A 16271-nucleotide genomic window follows, 5' to 3' on the forward strand; every position below is an offset into this window, starting at 1 on the left:
TCCCTTTGCTTAACCATGTGCGGGATCTGAGTCTCCGCGCCTTTGACAGGACTAGGTGGAGACGTCGGGGCAGATTAACTGTCCGGCCCCTCTGCCCAAAGACACTGGGGACGCTCTCCTGACGGAGATGCTGACTTCGGCTCCTTACAAGGTGCCGGAGAAGACCAAGAAGGCCAAGGGAACCTGGAAGAGTTCCCGGCGCCAGGTGATATCGGACTCATCGTCCGATAACTCCGCAACGCACTCCTCCCCCGAAGATGAGGAGGAAGATGAAGATGCTCCCCCTCCAGTCGGGGGAGACAAGAAAAGGAAGGCCGCCCCAACTAGGGAGGCCGAAGGGTCCAAGAAGGGAAGGACTCTCCTTCCGGACTACTCCACCACCACCACCGAAGGCGAAGATGAGTGGCTGCTCAGGGCTAAGCCCCTGGCGAAGTCGTAAGTATTCGGCTACCAGAGTAACTCATAGCATACCTTTGTAGCACTGCCTCTCCTAACGCCGAATTATGGCTATGCAGACCGCCACGAGCCCGTATCGACGTATCGTCGGACGGCTCCCTGGGCTCGTCGGATATGGATAGCGATCCACTTCCGACCGCCACCTCCCCTTGCCCTACGGACAACGCCGAGGTATTGTCTCAAGAGGCACCGGGTCGAGGGGAGACAGTCCTGGAGGCGCCTCAAGGCGACCTTCCGGACTCCGGGAGCAGAGGGAGCAAGGCTCCCGAGGGCTCCGAGTTTGGCCCTCAGCCGAACACCGCGCCGGAACCCCCAGTGGTTCCGGACTCGGGCAGGCGGCCTCCTTCCAAAAGGGGCAAGACGCCTGTGCCAGTGACCTCTGCCCATCCAGAGGCACCAGACAATCTGTTGGGAGCGCTTCACATCGCTTCCGTCGATGAAGAGCACCGTACTATAATGAGTGCGGTGATCAAGAAGGTTCAGTCCGCCAAGAGCGGACTGACTGAAGCCTGTGCCAGCCTTCTAACAGGCTTTGAGGTAAGTTTTTGAAATATAGGAGAAATATTACCGCATAGACAGTAGCCCATGATGCTCTGTTCGGTGTTCACAAAGAAAAGCCGAACAGAGGATCAAACAATATCGCAGGAGTCTAATATAAGTATGTCTATATGTGTATGCAGGCTTCACTGCTGGCCTCTGCCGCACTGACTGCGGAGGTCGTCGTACTAAAGCAGGACCTCAAAGGGTCCAAGGAAGAGCTCGGCATTACCAAGAGGCGGCTCGAGGAGAACAAAGGTAAGTAATACCTAGTCTATAGATGTGTATATATAAAAAAGATGCGATTGCAAAATGACAGGACCATCATAAATTTGCCAGGGGCCACTACCGAAGTGGCGACCGTGAAACAAGCGCTATCCGAGGCCAAAAACAAAGCGGCCAAGGAGTGCACCGAGCGAGAAAAGCAAGAGGCACAGGTGGGCGAGGTGCAACAAGAGCTCCAGGCTCTCATGACGAAGCACGAGGCGTTGGAGCTTGACTCGAAGACGCGAGAGTCTGAGCTTGCCGCGGCCCTTGAGAGCGCGAAGAATGCCAAGGTTGAAGCCCAAAAGGCCCTCCGACGCTTTTATCCCCCAAGTGTCTTTGGGCAGAGGGGCCGGACAGTTAATCTGCCCCGACGTCTCCACCTAGTCCTGTCAAAGGCGTGGAGACTCAGATCCCGCACATGGTTAAGCAAAGGGAAGTAAAAATCCTACCCGATGTATAGAACTCACTGAATGCGCTTGGCGCTTCGCGCTTAGCCCGCGGTCCTCTGTAAGAGAGGGAGGGACCTCGGCGCCCTTGAACGGCACCCTCCAGACGTCCTTGTGCGTCGTGTCAAAGAGCTCGCTCAGAGTTTGGTGCCGGGTCGGGTCGAACTCCCACAAGTTAAAATCTCGTTGTTGACACGGGAGCATCCGGCGGATGAGCATGACCTGGACTATGTTGACAAGCTTGAGTTTCTTGCTTGACATGTTTAGGATACATTTCTGGAGTCCGTCCAGCTCCACCGATGAACCCCACGACAAGCCCTTCTCTTTCCAGGAAGTGAGCCGTGTAGGGAATCCGGATCGGAATTCGGGGGCAGCCACCCAGTTGGTGTCGCGCGGCTCGGTGATGTAGAACCACACCGATTGTCACCCCTTTATGGTCTCCACGAAGGAGCCTTCGAGCCATATAACATTGGGCATCTTGCCCACCATGGCTCCGCCGCATTCTGCTTGTTGGCCGCCCACCACCTACGGCTTAATATTGAAGGTCTTCAGCCACAGACCGAAGTGGGGGCGGATGCGGAGAAAGGCCTCACAGACGACGATGAACGCCGAAATGTTGAGGATGAAGTTCCGGGCCAGATCGTGAAAGTCTAGCTCGTAGTAGAACACGAGACCATGGACGAATGGATGAAGGGGAAACCCCAGTCCGTGGAGGAAGTGGTGGTGGAAAACTACCCTCTCATGAGGTTCCGGGGTAGGGACGATCTGCCCCGCAGCGGGCAGTCGATGCGCGATATTCGCGGCTAAGTATCCGGCTCCATGCAACTTTTTGATGTGTTCCTCCGTAACGGAGGAAGCCATCCACTTCCCTCCCACTCCGGACATGATTGGAGAAGGTTTAGGGGAAGGATGTGGGCTTGGGCGTTGGTGCTCGAGTGCGCAAGAGTGGATGAGCAAGGATGAAGAAGGCGTGGGTAGAAAAAGGTTAAACCTTGTCCCTTTATGAGGGCGGACAAAACTATGCGCCCCCACTAGCCTGGTAAAACTCATTTATCCCCCAAGCGCCGTAATCGATGGCGCGGTTGGGTTACCCACGCCCGTATTGATGAGAATCTCGTAATAAGGGGGACACGAATTCTGCCTTGACAAGACGTGTCAAAAAACTGCCTCGCGTTATGTGTGGGGCTAGTTAAAGGAAACGATTTGAATAATCACCGGGCCATGGCATAACGTCATGTTGCCGAAACAAGTCAGCAGATTAGATTTGTGGAAATATTATTCTCTCTACGGTGGAATGTGGAACTTATTTTGCAGGGTCGGACACTATCCTTGTATTCAAATTTTTCCGTGGTGTATTCGGAGGAGGAACCCGCCTTGCAATGCCGAAGACAATACTGCACGCCGGACTCATCGTCATTGAAGCCTGGTTCAGGGGCTACTAAGGGAGTCCTGGATTGGGGGATCTCCGGACAGCCGGACTATATCCTTTGGCCGGACTGTTAGACTATGAAGATACAAGATTGAAGACTTCGTCTCATGTCCGGATGGGACTCTACTTGGCGTGGAAGGCAAGCTAGGCAATACAGATATGTATATCTCCTCCTTTGTAACCGACCTTGTGTAACCCTAGCCCTTTCCGGTGTCTATATAAACCGGAGGGTTTTAGTCCATAGGACAACATACAATCATACCATAGGCTAGCTTCTAGGGTTTAGCCTCTCCGATCTCGTGGTAGATCAACTCTTGTAATACCCATATCATCAAGAATAAATCAAGTAGGACATAGGGTTTTACCTCCATCAAGAGGGCCTAAACCTGGGTAAAACATCGTGTTCCCTGCCTCCTGTTACCATCCGCCTTAGACGCACAGTTCGGGACCCCCTACCCGAGATCCGCCAGTTTTGACACCGACACCTATACTAGCAAGTTTCATCGGCACGAAGACCGGAACATAGCAAATGAAGGGGGGAGGAGGAGATGGCATTTGTGCTCACCAACAAACGCAGGGGCGGAGCTCGTCGAACACTAGACCCTCGCAGCGACGAAATAACTGCACATTTAAATCGAAAGATGAGTAACATAGCAAGTATTCGACAACCGACGGCCACATGTACCTCGCACTGACGATACTTGCTATTTACGGTACCATCGACACCGAGGAACCCCCTAACCCGCTCGTTCCCGGGTAAACTAAATAGCAACTACCATCGATGCAAGTTACATGAGGCGGTCGGCGTTGAACACTAGATCCACATCCCACAAGTGAAGCCGGCGCCCGGCGTCCCGTAACAATAGTTCTAGTGGCTGATGACGGTCGAACACCTTGGCGAATTTGTCTGGCAGCCTCTACAATGAGGATTAAAGCCAAGTTTTGAAATTTCAAACAACCAAACCGACTTGAGTTAGTTTGGGTGTTTTAAGTTTCAACACTTAGCTTTCAATCGTCATCTTTGAGGCTGCCAGACAAATTCGCCATGGTGTTCGACCGCCATCGACGCCGAGAACTGTTGCTGCTGGACGCAGGACCCCTGTGTCACTTGTGGGACGTGGATGTAGTATTCGACACCAAAAGCCACATGTACCTTGCACTGACGATACTTGCTATTTAGGGTATCATCGATACCGAGGAACCCCCTAATTAACACGCTCGTTTCTGGGTAAACTAAATAGCAGCTACCATTGGTGCAAGTTACATGAGGCGGTCGGCGTTGAACACTAGATCCACATCCCACAAGTGAAGCCGGCGCCCGGCGTCCCGCAACAATAGTTCTGGTGGCCGATGACGGTCAAACACCTTGGCGAATTCGCAATGGTGTTCAACCGCCATCGACACCGAGAACAGTTGCTTTGGGACGCCGGACGTCGGTGTCACTTGTGGGACGTGGATGTAGTGTCGGGGTGTCTTTTTCTTCTTCTTCTTCTTCTTCTTCTTCTTCTTCTTCTTCTTCTTCTTCTTCTTCTTCTTCTTCTTCTTTCTCTTTTTTTCCTTTTCTTCTTCTTCTTGTTCTTCTTCTTCTTCTCCTTCTTCTTTCTCCTCGTCCTCCTCCTCCTTCTCCTCCTCCTCTTCTTCTTCTTCTTCTCCTTTTTCCTCTTCTTAAACCTAGCACTAACCTAAACAAAACATGAAAAAAAACTCCAGCACTAACCTAAACCTAAAAACTCAAAACTACACCTAAACCTAGCACTAATCTAAACCTAAAAACTCAAAACTACACCTAATTAAACCTAGCACTAACCTAAAACAAAACAAGAAAATAGAGAACAAAAAAACAGGAAAAAAACAGAAAAAAATTACCTCTTGCTCCGGCGAGGTCGGCCGATGGGGCGGGGCGGCGCAGAGGCCGCGGGGAGGAGGACGGCAGCGGGGCGGGGCGGCGCAGGGACCTTGGGGAGGGGTCCGGCACCGGGGCGGCCCGGCGCAGGCCTCTCCGGCGACGGGGCGCGGTGGGGCTCCTGTTCGCGGGGGGAGGGTTGGACGACGACGGGGCTGGCCGGCGGCGGGGGCGGGGCTGGCCGGCGGCGGGGCTGGGTCTGAGGGGCGGGGCTGGCCGGCGGCGGGGGCTGGGTCTGGGGGGCGGGGCTGGCCGGCGGCGGCAACGGAGGAGAGAGGCGGGCGCGCGGGAGGGAGAGAGAGAAAGAGAGAGAGGGGAGACGGCTCGGCCCGTTAAGTGGGCCTTATTTGCCGTCTGCTAGCAGACGGCAAAGAGGGCCACCATTAGGGCTGGCCCACATCTCCTCTTTGTCGTCCGCAAGCGGACGGCAAAGGAGTAACATTGTCGTCTGCTAGCAGACAGCAAAGTAGTCACCTCTTTTGCCATCCGCTAGCAGACGGCAAAGAATCTAACCTAGCCACGCCGTGCCCTATGGGGCCCACCTGGCTCTTTGTCGTCTGCCGTCTAGCTCTTTGCCGTCAGCTGCCCGACGGCAAAGAAGCAGCTGACGGCAAATAGCAGTTTTGCCATCTGCACTTTCTTTGACGTCCGCTTTGTGGAAGCGGACGACAAAGAGCCTCTTTGTCGTCAGCTGGCAGACGGCAAAATGCCAGATTCCAGTAGTGTATGCTGGTGGTTGTTTATATGCAGATGTCATCGGATAGTGAAAGTGATGATGACACAAATTATGAATGAAAGAAAGTTATGGTTTTCCAATATCAACATGATATGGACATGCGTTCTTCGGGTGTGTCATCCATAGTTGGGAAGTATTGTAAAGTTGGGTCATGAAGACCGACCCTAGGATATCTAGGTTGAGTGGTTTTGAATGGTTGCAAGAGACTATTGGCACATCCGGAGAGACGTATACAATGTTGAGAATGAATGCAAATGTGTTTTTTGATCTTCATGACATATTGGTGGAGGAGTATGGGTTCGTTACCACTTATGAGTCTCTAGCTATGTTCTTGTGGACCTTGGGGGTGTGTGAATCAAATAGGAGAACCCAAAACCGTTTCAAACATGGAGCGGATACGGTCCACCATAAATTCCATGAGGTTATACAATGTGTGGTCAAGATGTCATCTCACTACATTAGGCCTCAAGACCCTAATTTTCGCATCGTGCATGATAGGATTAAGTGTGACAAAAGGGCTTATCCTCATCTCAAAGACTGCATTGGTGCAATAGATGGGACACATATTAGGGCTTCTATTCCGGAATGACCTTCAAAAGTAAGGTATACTAGAAGAACGGGTGCAACAACTCAGAATGTGATGGCAGTATGCAACTTTGATATGCATTTCACCTACGTTTCAATTGGACAACCGGGTTCTATGCATGATACAAGTGCTTTATTCCATGCAATTGAAAATGACAAGGCCACATTCTCACATCCTCCAAAGGGTTAGCATTTCTTGATATTGCAGCGTATGTAATATATCCTCTAATTCACACGAATGTTTGTTGTTATTGCAACTTATTTCTCATAACCTTGAACTCACAATCATGCTTGTCTTTTTTTGTATAGGCAAGTATTACCTAGTAGACGCTGGCTATCCTAACAAGGATGGCTATCTAGCATCGTACAAAGGAGAACGATATCACGTCCCCGACTTCCAGAGAGGTGCGCCCCCAACTACTTCTAACAGGGATCCGGATTGTGTTCCGACTATTTTAGATAGATACAAGAAGTATGTTATTCCTCTAAATGCATCGGATGCTTCAACATCGGCGGAAAGTACTCCTAATATCGATTTGTTTAGGCATGAACTAGCTACCGCCCTTGCTCTTAGTTGGTGAAGTAATCATGCTCATGTCTTTAGATGGGTGGCCATTTTGATTTGCAAACTTATATGCAAATGAAGCTTTTGTTCTATGGCAAAGGACAAGACTTGTTGTTATTCTATATTATATAACTTGTCTTAACTGGGATAACATGTAGTAACTTGTACTGACTACTTTGTACTCTCCCTATTGCTATAACACAGTACATGATTGTAGGATAATGGATAGACTCCACTTGTTTTGGACTCACCCAAAATCGGGCTATAACAGAGTACGTGATTGTAAGATAATTGATAAACTCGACATGTTTTTTACTCACCCAGAATCGGACTGCATGCCTCTCTGTACATCTCTCTGTGCACTAAAAATTCGCAGAACTTAGTGCCTGTGGAAAAAAATGAAGTACTTTTCAGCCCAGATGTTCTCTGCCTACTGCCGCCCAGCCCCTTTTATCTCTAAAAACCAAGCCAGGCCCTAGCTGGGCTGATTCCAGCCAGCCCAAGCTATAGCCGAACAGGCCAGCAGCCTCCCCAGCAGGCCAAATCGCTGGGAGAAGCTACGACGTGCAGAATGGTTTTTTTTTTTTTTTGAAGTCGACGTGCAGAACGCTTCACAAATCGCTAGGTAGAGTAAGAAGCTAGCGGAAAATCCTATACGCCGCTCGCTGCGTCGTAATGTCGACGCTTCGCACAGGGAGGGGTGCGCGAGCGAACGGCGCAGTGGGCCGGCCCAACTTCTAGCAATGCTTTTTTCTTCTTCTTTTCGTTTTTAGTTATTTCTGTTTCTTTTTTCTTTTCTTCTTTTTTTCTTTTTTCTGCTTGTTTTCTTTCTTTGGTGTGTTATTTCTTTTTCTTTTTCTTTCTTATCTTTTGTTAAAAATATATCAAATTTTGTTTGTGTTTCCATAAAATGTTCAGTTTTCAAAAAAAATGTTCTCAAAATTCAAAAACAGTTCTCTTTACACAAAAAATTCAAAAATTTCTAAATTCATATCATGTACCAGATTTCAATTTTTTTGTTCACATTTTCAAAAAATGTTCGCGCTTCCAAATATGTTTGGTATTTTTCAAATTTGTTCTTCGTTTCAAAATTTGTTCTCAATATTCAAAAAATGTTCATGCTTTAAGACATTGTTTGCGCTTCCAAATTTGCTCTCCATTTCAAAATTTGTTCTCAAGATTCAAAAAAATGGTCATGCTTTAACAAATTCTCCGCGCTTCCAAATTTTTTCGCCGTTTCAAAAAATTTCTCAAGATTAAAAAAATGTTCGTGCTTTTAAAAAATGTTCATGTTCAAATTTTGTTCTCGATTTCAAAATTTTGTTCACTAAATTCAAAAAATGTTCGGGATTTTAAATTTTTGTTCAAAATTAAAAAGTATTCAGAAAGTTTCAACATTTGATCATTTTTGTTCGTAATTTCTTAATTTGGTCCATAATTGAAAAAAGGTGTTTGAAAGGAATTTTTGTTCGTAATTTCTTAAGCAACGTTCAGTTTTCGCCACTCCTTCTTTAAATACGGCACTACAAGTTAGCCAACAACTATCTTTGGTCGCACTAGCAAAGCTAGTTGCCTGCATAGCAGGAGATCAACGGTTTGACTTCTAGTTCTCGCAACGGCTTATTTTTTGCTCATTTTTCTGCCCGATCGCTCGCTTCTGTTCAGCCGCAATGGGCTGGCCCAGTTCAGGCGCGCCCTGTGCGAAGCGACCGCAATTTGCCGCAGAACGCGGCGAATAGGAGCTCCCGAAGCTAGCTTCAGAAGCTGATTTCGAGAAGTTTTGGAAGTTCAGAGATCAGAACATGCCCTTAGTAGTGATGGAGTAGCGGGATGATGTGTGTAACTTCATCGACGTAGTTGCATGAGTTTGTATGGATTTAAGATATGATAATTGAGGTGTTCGAGTGTGAGAAGGCAAATTTGAGGCTTGACCAGTTAGTGTTCGTGGACACGTCTGGGTTCGTCCACGGGCGTTTGAGGGGCTGGATTTGCAAAGCCCGACAATAGATGCTCTTAGTATCGAAGTCTTGTCGAGACCAAATCAACTGTAAAGATGGATCATAACAACATTTTAGGTGTGGGTGTTTGGAGTTTGCCGCCCCTGGTCATACGCTTGATCATCCACATGTGGTGAGTCAGTCGTTATAAGTGAAGCAAATATTAAAGAGTATTCCCACAAAAAGAATGTTTAAAGAGTAAAGTGTATTTACGTGAAGTGTGACTCTTTTTTATATAATCTTAGTCCTGAACTCTTAATACGGCTATCGTCTGCGCAATCCAACGGCTGCGGAGGCGGCGGAACCGATCGGATCATCACCCGAGAGACACGTAGCACGCACCTCAATCCTGACACTTGAGAGGAAGAAAAATGCATGCCCACACATGGATCAGTTGAAGTGGAGACAGACTAACAGCTAAAGGGATGCTTGCACCTGAAAAGTTAATTAAATTGTGTCCGGAAAAAGCAGAATCATGGAGAACACATGCTAAGACTACCACAGTGGGAGTAACTTCAGCAGTAACATCGAGTGCAACTCAGCAAATTTGCTTATGTGGCAATGAGTTAATGAGGAGATAGGTAGTTTGAGTAACTTAGCTAGTTACTTTAACATCACATGTCCCAATGCAATATGAGTTTATAACCTAATAAATGAGGCTTTGCATGTTACTATACTTATGTTACTACTATGAAGGTAGTAACATAGTCTAGGAATATGTGTATGTTACTAGTGTATGCAACTGGAATTGTATCATAAACTTTGCAATTAGAGTCGCAATACTAATCATCAATCTCATCAACGTACTAATAATGCTGTAATGGAAACATGATACTCATGTAGCAGTAGCACACGTCTTCACACGAACCATGTCAGACTTATCACGGCAAGTACTCGGCACTACAACTAAAGTTTCCCACAGCTTCTTCCATGGTTTTTTTTTTAAATAAACTATACCCATCACCGGTTTCATTTAAAGAAAAAAGAAAAATCTGGTCTATTTTTGTGATACAAGTCATTATTTTCCGTATACTATGTACTTCCTCCGTCCGGAAAAGCTTGTCCCTTAAATGGATGTATCTAACACTAACTTGGTGCTAGATACATCCATTTGAGGGACAAACTTTTCCGGACGGAGGGAGTACTCTTGTGGGAGGGCAGAAAGGTTCGCAGTAGGAAGAACTATTGAATTTATTAAACCTCTGGAGAAGGGATACACACTTGAACATGACTGTCAAACTGCACAATACCAAACTAGATAGATCCTTCCCCCTTCCAAACAAGGATGTCTAAACTGAACAATACCAAACTGAGCCGCAACACTGTCATGCCTGCCATGCCACATCTCCCTCATGGAGTAACCCATGCACCTTGAAATAGTTGGCTTACTGTTTTGCCTAAAATCCACTCCAGATCTGAAGACGAAACAGCTGCCTTGCCAGCGACATGAGAGATTGCCTCCTTTGCTCCCTTGTAGCCACATTCGGGAACGACGTAGGGGAAGTCACTGCAAAGAAGAATCCCCGAATATACCATCACACTCATGGAGCTATAGGCGTATAGTGAAAATAGTCTGATGCGATGAAACTGCCATTGATGCGCTGATTGAACTCACCTTCCCCACATTATTCGGTTAGCTCCATAGCTGGAGATCACCCGAGAAAGAAGTTGAGACGTGTCTTCATACGGATAAGCTTCTCTTGTGATCCGGAAAAGAGCACTGTATTTGACGTAAACCTGTTGAAGTCAAGTAATGCGTCATTGCTTCTGCTCATTCAGGCCCCGGACATCATTCTATCTCTTTGCCTTAATTCTTAGTACAGTCACTTGACTATCACCAAGTTACTCCACCTCACGAAATGTTTTTGTTAATCCCTGATCCCTTTGTTCTGGTACTAGAAAATACCAATACTAGCTTTGACATATACTAGAAATATTCCCGCATAAAAAAAGATAAATACTGGAAAGAGCTAACTTGCACAAGATTTATTTTTCAGAGACTATTCATAATCATGCAAGAATATGAATCAGAGTTAGTTGAGCTGACTGTACAAGGGAACAGAATTAAGGAAGGTAGGTACCTGTGGGAATCTGGATAAGTTTAGAAATGAAGAGAATGCCTTTTCTTCATCATCATTCCTGCATGTTGATGCAGAAGAAGTTAATACAGACGACAACATGGTGAGAATTAAATTCTTCCAGTTTATGAACAAGCAGACACACAAGCTTACGTTGGTGGCTTGCAGAAAGCCATGTGATCAAATATAACAGTAGTTGCAGGATAATCCGTACACAGCTCCTCTATTTCCTGAATATATGAACTGATCCCCTGCATGAACAAGAACAATAAAGAATAGGAAAATATCAAGTTCATGGAACAGAAGATTTGAATTCTTTTACGAAGTAGCCGGGGATTTACATTTCAGCGGATACTAACACATAACCGTAACTACTCCCTCCGTCCTCTAGTGTAGTGTCAAAAACGCTCTTATATTATGGGACGGATGGAGTAGCTTTTAATATTGCATCAGTTCTAGCTGCTTAGTGACACAACCAATGATCTCAAGCGTGCATTTTTTTTTGGCTGGAACCTTACTGGAGCCTATGATGTGAACTAATCTTCTGTCAATCTGCTAATTGTTTTATGTAATTACAAAGTTTATAACCACTAGCAAATTTGCAGCAGAAACGCATAATACGAAACCTAAAATTCAAGTGCAGCCATTACATATTTGAGTACACATGCATATAGCATAGGAATGTTTTTTTTACCTTCATCACCATTATTCCAACTGGTGCTCCAAGTTCTCCAGCCTTGGCAAACAATGACCTCCCGACCTCATTAGTCATCTATTTATATGATAAATTTTGTGTTCACAGTCATCTATGCTCGTAAAGCAAAATTCAGAAGTACAAGAAAGCTGCTTCTACAATAAAGCATAGTTACACATTTGCAAACCTTTTGACCTGAAGGCCATAAGTTCGGGTTGAAACGGACAGCACGGTATTTTTCCTGGTGAGAAGCAAATGAAATGCATGTTAGAAAGTAGGATGGACCTTTTTTTATGCTCAGAAAGTTCAAAAAGATTGTACTTGCACAATCAGATGTTCAAGCTGTTTAATGCCGCTCCCATCATCTGCAGGATTTGCGAGGCAGCAACCAATAAATTTTGATGGATACTTCTTCAACACACTACAGAGAAAAATTATAATGCTGAGACATATGAAAGCAGGAATTTCACTGAACTTTTCATATAGATACAAATCATATGACTAGTACAGTTGATATGGATGCAAGAAAAGTTTACCTAGTCACTAAAGAGTGATCAAACATATGATTAATAGGTTGAACAATGAGTGCGCCATCAACTCCAGCTTCATCCATACACTAGGGGAAAGAGAAACAGTTCAAAATAATAATCTGACCGGCATATTAGTCTGAAGTCTCAACAGTTTAATAAAAGAGAAGTGCCGGAATAAAATATGAAACCCATGTTGGAATTAATATTTGCAATACACAGTTAGCAGCTAAGAAACAGAGGTCCTGTCGATACTCGATACACAGAAATTGGGAAGGGGGCATTGGGTGTTTCTTTTCCTCGTCAAATTGCCAAGCTCCAAATAGCTAATTTAGGGCATCTCTAGCCGATCTCTTATAATTTAACTCCTTATATGCCTCCTTATACTTAACTCCTTATAATTCGAGGAGTTAAACGGTGGCTGGAGGACCTAACCGAATTCTCAAATTTAACTCCCTATAGCTTACATTTGGTTCACGCATTCCGTCGAACACTTGCAATGCAGCACTCGACGCACACTAAACCTATGGAACAAGAAAAAGAGGGCACCTCAGCACCCTATGGTCTATGCATTTGTTCAGCCAAATAACCAGTACCACGCAACCATGCCCCAATTATCAGAGAAAACTAAATCATTCCAGGATGCGGTCTACTATCATCATATCCATCTACTGACTACTTTCTTTCGATGAACCATCCAAAGCTACATCCACAAGCAAAGAGGAACAGTGGAGACCTCGAGCAAGAAGTCCACATCACCCCGGAGCGTCGGCTCCTGGCCCGGGAAAAAAGGGTAATTCTCGGCAGCCTGCACAACCACATAAATCTCATCAAGGAAAGGGCCAACAATTGGGAATTGGTGTACGTCCGTCCGTGGGGTGCCTTTTTTTACCTGCAGCGGCGAGGCCCAGACGTGGAGGTGGGAGTCCACGACCTTGCACGGAGCGGAGCCGGCCTTGCCGGAGGCGGCCATGGCGGCGGCGCAAATGGCGGGTGTGGAGGAGAGGAGCAGCCTCCTCCTCGTTGTCGCGGGTGTGGGTAGGATAGATGATAGCAGAGTGCGGGAGGTGGTGGCCAGCGGGGACAGGAATCTGTAGGGCGCGGCCGCTGCTGATGAGGAGGCCATTAAAGCCGAGGGATGGTGGTGGCCTCTGGTCTGGTGTGGTGTCAGGTTTTATGTGAGTGTGGTGTTTTTCCTTCTTCTTTCAAACACAAACAAACTTGAAAATGATCAAAATTCATATTTGTATGTTTCATGAGCATTTAAAAAAAATATACATAGACTTTTTTTGTGAGAAAATGCAAATATACCTGACATAACGTACAAGTGTGTAAATTTTCAGGATGAAATACATAAAAATGAGTGCTACATAAAAAACAAGTACGCGGCTTTTTAGTACATGCACTATTCATCCTAAAAGTCCACGGGTTTTTTTTTGGAATAACTTGCATTTCAAGTTATTTCATCATGAGATTTTTGTCACATTCCTAGTTCTGGTATGACCTAGACTAGCTAGTCATGTGTGCATCATGTTTATATTTAAATAAATTTGAATTGGGGACATGTGAAAGCCTCAGAAATCATTTCTGAAAATGACCAAGATAAAAATTGCTTCAAATAAGTCCAAGAAAATGTTCCTGTGAATCTATGGAAATATTGACGAGGGATAAAATTCGAACCAATATTTTTAGAATCTCAGAAACAATTATTTGGGGCCTTTGAATTAATCCAATAAATATTTAAATTGGATCTATATTTATTATATAATAAATATATGTTCAATAATTCTGAAAATTGTTGTGTGGCTTTGGATAAGACCACTTAACTTACACAATTATTTTCATGAAGTTTCAAATTGATTTGGTATTTAAATCAAATCAAAACAAACAGCAGAAAATTAGAAAACAGAAAACTGAAAGGTTTAGAAAGAGAGAGAGGGAATACCCGGCGCTTACCTAGCCGGCCTGCAGAGCCACCAGGCCCATCTGCCAATCGTCTCCCACCTCTTGCCAATGGACAGGAGGGCGCGTGCTCGCCGCGCGCCAGCACACGCGCGAGGCCACCTCCTACTTCTGCCGACACAGGAAAGGCTCCAGAAGCCACCACGCGCCACCCCGGTCCCTCTCTCCCGCCGCTCGTCCTCATCCCCTTCTCTGTCTCGCTCTTCTCCCCACAGCCGAGCGCTGTCGTCGCCACCGACGCCGTTCGCCGCGGCCACAGCCACCGCCTCACCTCCCCGACGCATCCCAAAGCTCCGCCTCGACCTACTCTTCCCCCTCACCGCGCCAAGCGACGCCGGGAGCCCTGCAGTGACGCCCTCGCCGTCGTCTTCTTCCACCGGACGCCGGAGATCGGCTTCGTCGTTTCGCCCGCACCGGACCACCCCCGAGCCCATTGACCGTCCCTGCGTGTTCTCTGTGAGCCCCCGCATCTTCTTCCCCTCATCCCCTGCTCACGACTGTGCGGTAGCCGCCGTCTCCATGAGCTCCAAAGCTCGCCACCGCCATACCTCATCGCCGCCGTGGGCTGAGCTTGAACCGCTCGCGGCTGTGCACCTAAACGTGCTCCCGGTGCCTCCAGGAGGCCAAAGCAGCCACCAGATGGCCCCCTAGCACCTCGTAGCCCCGTGCCCGCATGCGCCCGTACTCCGGCCGCCGCCCGGCTCGCCGCCACCGCCGCTACATGCCACCCCAACACCTACCGCTGCCACCACTTGATGCGCGCCACTGCGTGCATTCAAACGCAATAGACCGTGACCAAAATGATGCCCTGTGGCTCATTTCCTAGCCCCTCCGCTGCGCCTGTCGTCGCCGGCGTCGAGCCGCCGGCGAGTTGACCTCGTTTCCCCTGGGTCAACGACCGATGTGCCCAGGCCCTTGCTTAATTAGTGTTAGGTTTAATTAGTGCTAATTAACTTAGTTAACCCACTGACTCGCTGACATGTGGGCCCAGCCCTGGTGACATTTAGTTAGTGTTAGCTTAGCGCTAATTAACTCAGTTAATTAACTGAGTCACTGACCAACGGGCCCCACTGGTCAGGTTTGACCTGGACCGGGTCAGTTGACCTGCTGAGGTCAGCATGACACAATGCTGACATAGTAATAGGCTTTTCTGGATTTATTCTTATTCAGGAAATTCTAGAAAATAGCTAAAACTTCTAAAATTCATAGAAATTAATCTGTAACTCAGAATGAAATAAGTTATATATGAAAAATGGTCAGAAAATCCAATCTATCCATCTGTACTGGTTTCATGCATGTTAGAGCAACTTAACCTTGTTGTTTAGGTCAAACATGTTAATGCACTTATATGAACCCATAACTTGAGTTTGTATTTGAATCTTGGGTTCAAATAAGCTCAAAACCTTCTGGTTGTAGTTGCATTAGCCCAACACACTCATATTGCCATGTCATAATCATGCATCATATTGTGCATTGCATTGATTGTGTTTCCTCTCTGTTGTCGGTGGTTGTCCCCTCTCGATAGACGTATCCCGACGATGAGTTCGATGACACCGATGAAGAACTATACTATCTTCAGAAGTGCCAGGCAAGCAAAACCCCCTTGCTCATTCCGATACAATCCCACTCTCTCGCTCCTGCTCTCTTTTACTGCATTAGGACAACAACGATTCAATTGTTACATGCTGCGGTAGTTGAACCTCTTTCCCCTGCATGATCTGTCATTGCCACAGTAAATAGATGAAACCCACTAGCATGAGTAGGAGTTGTTTGAGCCCTGATGTGCCTAGTAATTCATGTTTGTTTGTCATGCCTGCTATTGCTTAGAGTTGTGTCAGGTCTGATTCATCGGGGATGAATTGGAAAGTTGTGAACATGTCCTACTGTGTGTGAGCTAAGTGTGTTGAACATGATTTGGTAAAGGTATCGATGAGAGGCCATGTAAGAGTACATGGTGGGTTGTTTCATTGGAACCGTCCTTAAGCACTGAGATCTGTATGTGTGATTTAAGAATCAGCTACTACCATGCATTGGGATCCTTAATTGACCCTCTCGGCTTCTTAACCACCATAGTCCTCTGTCCAGGAGT

General features: G+C 46.6%; 1 protein-coding gene across 1 annotated transcript; it reads right to left on the bottom strand.

The window, feature by feature from the left end:
• Positions 1–10094: 10094 nt before the first annotated feature.
• LOC123063106 (4-sulfomuconolactone hydrolase) lies at positions 10095–13386 on the bottom strand. Its single transcript, XM_044486844.1, has 10 exons — positions 13113–13386; positions 12957–13028; positions 12230–12309; positions 12015–12114; positions 11881–11934; positions 11694–11771; positions 11153–11250; positions 11003–11060; positions 10537–10658; positions 10095–10428 (listed from the first exon to the last, which is right to left on the bottom strand). Exons 1-10 carry the CDS (start codon positions 13344–13346, stop codon positions 10272–10274), a joined length of 1053 nt encoding a protein of 350 aa, XP_044342779.1. The 5' UTR covers positions 13347–13386; the 3' UTR covers positions 10095–10271.
• Positions 13387–16271: the final 2885 nt, after the last annotated feature.

The sequence above is a fragment of the Triticum aestivum genome, chromosome 3A (assembly GCF_018294505.1).
Source record: "Triticum aestivum cultivar Chinese Spring chromosome 3A, IWGSC CS RefSeq v2.1, whole genome shotgun sequence".
NCBI lineage: Eukaryota > Viridiplantae > Streptophyta > Magnoliopsida > Poales > Poaceae > Triticum > Triticum aestivum.